The 8,158-nt window shown below is 43.0% G+C and overlaps 1 protein-coding gene across 1 annotated transcript in view; it reads left to right on the top strand.

Moving 5' to 3' along the window:
• The first annotated feature begins 3,174 nt into the window (after positions 1-3,174).
• The window catches only part of EPS15 (epidermal growth factor receptor pathway substrate 15), a 170,222-nt gene continuing 165,238 nt past the window's right edge, over positions 3,175-8,158 (top strand). Inside the window, exon 1 of the mRNA XM_082613362.1 lies at positions 3,175-3,325. Within this exon, the coding sequence (XP_082469488.1) occupies positions 3,293-3,325 (33 nt within the window). The 5' untranslated portion in view covers positions 3,175-3,292. The remainder of the gene's footprint in view (positions 3,326-8,158) is intronic.

Raw genomic sequence — 8,158 nt, 5'->3', positions numbered from 1 at the left:
TCCTCTTCTGTAAAATAAAATTAATAATAACCCCTATAGTGAGGATTAAATGAAATAATGTATGTGAGAGCAGCAATTGTTGGCTATCAGTATGCAGAAGTAAGTGATCGCACACAACTTTACCTAGGGAAACAAGGACAGGGATATATGTGTCAGCTGTTCAAAGCACTCCTTTCTAATAGTTAATGTATCTGCAAAACTGACTTAGTAATTGGAGGGTTGTTTGACAGGTAGAGAGTTAAATGGTGATGTTGAAGAATGGTATCCTTATAGGGACTTCTCTGGTGGTCCAGTGGTTAAGACTTCACCACAGAGGGTGCGGGTTCAATCCCTGGTGGAGGAGCTAAGATTCCACATGCCTCATGGCCAAAAACCAAAACATAAAAAAAACAGAAGCAATACTGTAACAAATTCAATAAAGACTTTAAAAATGGTCCACATAAAAAAAAATGGTATCCTTATATTAATACTGCCACTTACTGAACACCCATTTCAGGCCGGGCTCATTGATAAGACATTTATGCATGATTTCTAGTACTTACACCATCCCTACAAGGTAGGTATTATTATCTCCAATGTACACATGAAGAATATGAAGCTTACAGACCCAGAGACATTAAGTTGCCCTACAAAGAACAGATAAGTCCTTTTTGTCTGCTCCATGAAGCTCATTCTTTTTACAATGAATTAGATCATAACATATCTTCCATTAGCTACATTTTACCCTCCTAAAATAGATCTGGGATATGACCCAGTGCTTTGATGAGATCTGGGACACGAATTTGCAAACTCTCGTTCATGTGTCATCTAAAAAAACATCCAGTCCCGGAAGTTCTAGGCCTTTTCCAGAGTTTGGACCATCATTCCCATCCCCCACTATGTCAAGTTTTTAATTTAAACCAGAACCAATGAGCAAAGAAGGTAGCCAATACAAATTATTGGTGGTCTGGAAGGGATCCTGGGGCAATTCCCATACAAGTAGTCTTCCCTTGCTTAGGGGTCTGATTATCGTTATTATTATTTTAACCAAGGCCCAAACCTGCTCTAATATGGTTTGGAGGAGTCTCCTTGAATAGCAAGCGAATTTGTATTCCCAGTAGCAATTTATTCCATGACTTTAAGATTTCTTAACTAAATCCGTGTATCTACATCTTTAGGTATTTCCATATATGTTATCTCATTCATCCTCACAATAACCATAAGGTTGTACAAGTAGTAAATAGTTGAGGCAGGATTGGAACCTGGATGTTTCTGATGTCCAAGCCTTGTTTATTCCACTATGGTATACTGCTTTGGTTATTGGCTGTATAACCTTGGGAAAATCACTTAATGTCTATGACCTTCAGTTGCCTCATCAGTAAAGTGGGTATGATGATTACTACCTTTCATAGTTGTTAAGTCCAAAAGTGATAATATAAATTAGAAAATTAAAGTAGAAACATCAGTGGTGGTTATAGCTGATAAATGTACCAGGTGAAAAAGGAGTAATTTTAAACATTATTTCCCCTTCTCCCTTAAGTTAAAAAGAATAACAGCAAAAAGAGGCCAAAGGAGACTCTCTTGAGTAAGTTGTTGCTCACCAGACCTGCATGGTTGGCTCTTCGTTGGTTGGACCTTGTAAAAACGGGATCTGAGTACAGTCAGGAATTTCTGAGGGCATTTCTGGGATGGTTTGCCTGTGGTGGTAAAGGTCTAAAACCTTACATGGGGCTAAATCCATCCTTGGCCTTGTTCAATTGGCCCTCCTGTGTGTCAAATGGGGACTACTACAAGAATGCTAACAGGGGTGTGGGCCTGATAGAGTTATGGTTTGTTGTTGTGGGAAGCCACCATGACTGAGAAAGGAAGACCCATTCCAGGCAAAGACATTTATTGAGGCCTACTCTGTGCTAGGCCAGACTGGGGAGGGATGTAGTTGTGAGTCAGCCCTCTATTCTGATGGATTTACAATCTAGTGGGGGCATAGAAAAGCCCTCAACTGACTCTTAAAAACAAGGCAGAGTGTAAGGATCATATCAGAGCAACTAAGAGGTGGGGTGGGATTTCCTAGAAGGTTTCTTGAAGTAGGTGGCATATAAGCCAAGCCTTTAAGGATGAGGATTTCAAGTAACTGATTGGTTATTTCAACTGAAGAAGGCAGCATGAGAAAGTGTAGGCTGTGTTATGTTTAACTTGGCAGGAACTAAGGCCTTGTACTGAGTACATAACACATTCTAGTGTCTGAGGATATAGAAATATATAAGAAACAGTTCTTGCCATTGAGGAGCTCTGTCTAGTGGGTAGACAGATGTAAAGTCATTAGAGTGATGATGACTTCATAAGGTAGAGAAGAAATGTTAAAAAGAAGAGCGTGTAACTCTGACTTGGGAGGTCAAGAGATGTTTTGCAAAGGAGGTGATACTTGAGTTGTGTCTTGAGAAAGCAGGAGGGGTTTGCCAGGTGGACTAAGGGAGGAGTTGGAGTGCTGCAGGCCCCTGAGCTCTTTTATTGAACAGTCTGAATATGGTAGGCAGCAAGTGGGCTAGGAGAGTATTCTTTCCCCTTCCCACCTAGATTTTCATTTAAGAGTCTTCTCTTTCGATATCACCCCCTAATAGCCGATGGTTAAAATGAAAAGTATTGGAGTCTGACCTGGATGCTAATCCACCAGCTATCTAATCAGCTTTATGACCTTACGTATGATACATATTTGTGTTTCAGTTTCCTCATTTGAACAACTTATTTATGTCTCAGTTCCTTCACTTATACAATTTAAAAATAAAGCGTCCAGCACAGATTCTGGCATATGTAAAGTACCGCTATTATTTCCTATCATTATCTCATTTAGTCCTCACAAGCAACTTGGACTTTGGGTATAATTTCCCCCATTCTTCCGAAGCAGAAGCTTAGAGTGGGTAAGTGACTTGCTTAAAGTTCCCAGGACAATCTGGAGTTGTCTCTGCCTCCACAGCTCGTGCGACTTAATTTCATCACCGCGCCGGGTTTTCTCAGGAGGCCCCAGCGGCAGGCTCCAGTCCGGCGGCAAAAACTCCGGCGCCAGGATTTGGGCGCCGCCTCGGCCTGCGCCCAGAGGGCGGGGCCAGGCGGGGCCAGGCGGGGCCAGGCGGGGCTAGGCGGGGCTAGGCGGGGCTAGGCTAGGCGGGGCGAGCGAGAGGAGGGAAGTTGTCGAAGTTAGGGGAGACGCCCGCCCGCCCGCCCGGGCCTCGCCTCCGGCTGCTCCCTCCGCCTCTTCCCCGCCCTGAGCCCCCGTCAGCCCGTCCTTCCTTCCCCTCCCGTGCATGATGGAAACACCATGGCTGCGGCGGCCCAGCTCTCTCTGACACAGGTAACGCCAACCGCCAGTCCGCCTGGCTCGGACGGCCGGTGTCCCCGGCCCCCTCCCCCACCGTCCTATGGTTCACCGACCTGGGCAGTTTCTCTCCGCCCCTGGCGGGGCGGCCGATACTGAGAGCGAGCGCGCGCGCGTGTGAGTGTGTGTGTGTGTGAGAGTGAGAGAGAGTGAGTGTGACTGGGGGAGGACGCCATCCCGAGACGGCAGCTCTGCCGCGGCAGCCGCGACCCCGCCCCGGCCGGTCGGCGCCGCAGCCCCGCCCCACGCGGCGCCCACTTCTCCCGACCCCGCCGTGTCCCCCGCCCCGCTTGGTGTGTGTCCGCTCCTCTCACTCCAGTTCGCCTTCACCCACCCAGGAAGTTTCCTCCTTCCAGGCCAGAAGCACCCCAGGTGAGCTCCTGTTGAGCTCTCGCGGATCAGCCTCATCCTCGGGTCAGCCCTTGCCCCACACGAGGCTCGCCCTCGGGACAGGCAGAGTCACCTTCCTGAGCCAGGCGCTCAGGGTCGCCTCCAAGCCAGTCTTTCCTCTCTAAACCGGCCTTTTCCCAGCGGAGTCCGACGAAAACCCTTCTCCAGCAGTTTTCTCCAGTCTCTCTTCCACATAAGTCTCATTCTACCAGAGCGCGTACTTACCTTGCTAGCCCCTTCTTGGATTCAGCCTCTTCCCCTCCTGATCAGGTTTCCTGCTGGGTCAGGTCCCCCGATTCAGTCTTTTCCTCCTCAGTTCTGCTACCATTCCTACCCGGTGGGCTGTCTATCGCTGTCCAAGCGGAAAACAGAGAAACATCCTTGAACAGGTGTGATGGTCCCACCCGTCTTGGTGCTGGGAAGGACGTAAGAGGTCACGTGTACTGGGGGAATCTTCACCAAAACCTGTTCTCAGGGTCTTTTCTCTTGCCATTCTGCTTCCTTCAAAGTCAGTCCTCGTGCTTCCCAGAAAACCGCTCAGCATCACTCTGGGAGCCTTGTTCCTCCCTCTCTGTAAAGAAAGCCAATTGTAATTTTCCCGTGATGTCCTGAATGGTGAGGGGGATGTGCACCTGTCAGTCCCTTCCCGCTTTTTTGACCAGATCTCACCCCAACCTCACCTTCTCAGCCTGTTCTCTGCAGAGCTGGTGGCCATGGACTTCTCCGTTGGGGCCCACCCCAGCCTTCCTGCCTGCCCTGTAGTATCTCCCCACCACCTTGTAGTCTCCTTGGCCTGGATTTGTCAGGGCATCTAAGGCAGAACACTGGGATAGGCTATACATTGGGGCGGGAGAGTTTCCTGTGTTGGGATCAAGAGACTTTGGGGGTCTTTTGCCTAGCATTCGAGGATAGAGATACTGAGTGAAAAATGTTCTCCCCAGGAACCAGGAATCGCGTTAATAACTTGTGCCTCAGGTATAATAACTAACTTCAGCTTGCAGGAATTTTCAGCTTCATAAGTGAAGTCTGTTTCCTTCCCAGTTTATTTGGTGTTGCTTATCCTATTTTGACAAGCAGATATTGGGGAAGAATACTTGGAAAATGGTGATTTAATCTTGGTAGCGAATCTCTTTGGAAGGGTCCTCCTGAAAACTCAGTTTCGGGGAATGGCAACATTGACTTTTGGGTGTTCACTTTTTAATAGTCTAGTTAGTGATATGCATTAAGCAAGATCCTGTTGGCAGGCTGTTGCTCTCTGGATCTGTTGACCAATTCCAGCGGGAGTTCTCCCCTCTTGAAGATTTTGTTTCCCTGAGGACTTCTATAGATTTGCTTCTTAGTTGTGTGCATACTTTATTCTCTCCCTGGCTAAGACCATGTTTTCAGTTTCTATTTACTATCATCTCTGGATATTTTCTTCAGGCTCTGTCAATTTTATAGACAGTTAAGTAATTTAAATATGTTCTTGTGGTTATATATTTAAATATTAACATCCACACAAAGTAAATGCTGAATTAGGAGTATTATCCTTCATTGTTTTACATATAAGAGAACAAACACTGATGGTTCATTTATATTGAATAGCCAAATAAGTCAATTTAGAATATTCTGATTTTAAGACATTGAGGCAATAAGGTATATTGTTAAGGCACAGGAAAAAGAAACTTCCCAACTGTTAATATACCCTAATGTGCCTCCTTGTTATTTGATTTGTGTTTTTTAATTTAATTTTTTAACTGCTTGAGGCAAATAAACTGAGATAACACTGCACCCTGGTTTCACATTCATTATTGATTTGTTTATGTCACCATCACCCCCCTGCCCCAACACACATTTAGACTTAGCTATACTCAAGTGAGATCCTCCAGGGCAGGGACATCTTTCAACTCATCTGTTTCCCTCAGTGCCCATCTGGAAGAAAGTGATTAATAACTGTTTGTCTTATGAATGGCTGAAAATTCTAAAGGGTTGTATGACAGTTACAAAGATTAAACTGATGCTGAAGTTAGTTTCTGCCTCTGATCATAAGATGATAATGGTTTTGGAGTAGGTTCATTCATTCAACCAGTATTTGTTAAGTACCTTTTATGTGCTATGTACTGTACTGGGATTGTCTTGTATATAATTTTTCGCCTTTATCAACTAAGCAAAACTGACAGTTGGGGGAAAAACACCTGAAAAATATTTTAATTTACTCTTTCCTTCCTCTTTCTCCTGCCTGCCAACCAACCCTCCAACTCCCCCACCACCAAAATAAATTATGTAAATTATCATGGTCTAGCTTCTAGACCGGATAGACTGTTAGAATGTTGAAATGTTAGTTTCATTCCCAGCTCTGCCAGGAGCTAACTGTATGGCATTAAGTCTCCAGGCCTCAGTTTTCTTAGTTTGAATATTCATTCAACAAATATGTACTGACCATTTATTATGTACTAGGAATTATTCTAGGTGCTGAGGATATATTAATGAACAAAATAGATGGCAGTTCTTGGAGCTTGGAGACAAAAAAAACATGGAGCTTACATTCTAGTTGGAGAGTTTGAATTAGCTGATCTAAGGACCTTTCCAAAGAACATTCTTTTTATAGATCATATTCTATGATTTGGAAATCTAGTGGTGACTTTCTTACGGTACTTTAGTGCTATATAGCCTTAGTGGTTTTTTTAAAAATAAATTTATTTACTTATTTATTTATGGCTGCGTTGGGTCTTGGTTGCTGCATGCAGGCTTCCTCTAGTTTCAGCGAGCGGGGGCTCTTCTTAGCTTCAGTGCGCGGGCTTCTCATTATGGTGGATTCTCTCGTTGCGCAGCACGGGCTCTAGGTGCGTGGGTTTCAATAGATGTGGCTCGTGGGCTCTAGAGCGCAGGCACAGTAGTTGTGGCGCACGGGCTTAGTTGCTTTGCAGCATGTGGGATCTTCCCGGACCGGGGATCGAACCCGTGTCCCCTGCATTGGCAGGTGGATTCTTAACTACTGCACCACCAGGGAAGTCCAGCCTTAGTGTTTTTTAATTTTAGGTTTCTTCGCTAGGTATTCTATTCTTGTCAATAAGAAGTAAAACTTGAGTGAGAAAGATCTTGTGATTTTTGCTTATGGTGGTAGATTACAAAAAGATATTAATGCTTCCTCTTTTTAAACTTTGCTGATTGCCCATTTCTTCCTTAAGGCTGTATCTCTAATAATAATGATAATAATACTATTAGCTTCCCTTTGGGTGTTACTGTACGCCAAGAATTTTACTTCACTTAACCTAACACTCCATTTTACAAATGAGGGAAATAATTTACATAAATTAGTAAGTGATAGATCTAAGATTTGAACCAAAGTCTGTACGACTTCAAAATCTGTGCACTGTACTTCTCTGTGTACTACATGCTCGGCATATCCATTGCTCCCTTGTATTTTTTATTCTTTTTTTTCAGTATTTGCCTTGTTTTCCTAATTAGGTACTAAACTTCTTGAGTATGGAAGCATTATCTTTTGCCTCTGAATCTCCAGTACCTTTCATGGTTTCTTGACAGTACAATTGTGGGCGCACAAGTACTGCTCTTGATGATGAGGAAGGTTTTATTTTATTGAAAGATGGTATAATATGAGTATTTTAAATAGTCATCCATCAGTTCAGCTTTATGCTGAAATTTTCTTGTTTTAATTTAGCAAGGATTCTTTTTTTTAATAATAAAAAAGCCTTTAGAATGGGACTTAATTAAAAGTCTTAATATTTGGTCAAAAACAATACATGCTGTAAGGATACTTTTTTTTTAATGCTTTTTTTAAATTGCAAGAGTGATAAAACTGCATTACAGAAAATTTGGAAATTGGAGGGAAAAAAATCTCCCATAATTTCAGTTTTTGGTGTTTATTTTCAATTTCATTAAAGTAGACAGTATGTGTTAATATGGGTATCACCTTTGCGGTCTGGTTTAACAGTTATGATGGTAAATACAGGGCAGAGTGTGAAAATTACAACATGTTCTCAGAAGCAGAAAAGGAGTATTTATTCAACATGACATATCATTTGAGTTCCTACTATGGGAAAGGCACAATAATGATATTTTTCGGTTTTGCCTGCAATTACAGTCCAGTATATTCAGGAAATCTTTGTTTCCTTGAGCAGTATTTAACAGTTTTCAAAAATGGCTTGGAATGTTCAGCATTTGGGAGGAGCTGTCACAGTTAAAATTAATTAGGAACAGTTGGTTTGTCCAATAGAGTGTATTCTTTTGTTTTCACTCTATTTGCAGACAGAACAATGATAACAGACTAACATGTAGTAGAAAAAGATTGAGCATCTTTATTTAGTAACGAATCATAGTTCTAATCCCCTCTCTCACTAATAGTCTAATTTAAGGTCTCAATCTAAGGTGTTTTACTTGCTCTTCAAGGAATTTTAAACACAGTTATATGCTTCTTTGTTT

The sequence above is a fragment of the Mesoplodon mirus genome, assembly GCF_964341445.2.
Source record: "Mesoplodon mirus genome assembly, chromosome: 3".
Taxonomy (NCBI): domain Eukaryota; kingdom Metazoa; phylum Chordata; class Mammalia; order Artiodactyla; family Ziphiidae; genus Mesoplodon; species Mesoplodon mirus.
Note: the sequence above shows the minus strand (reverse complement) of the source record. Positions and strands in the feature narration are given on the sequence as shown.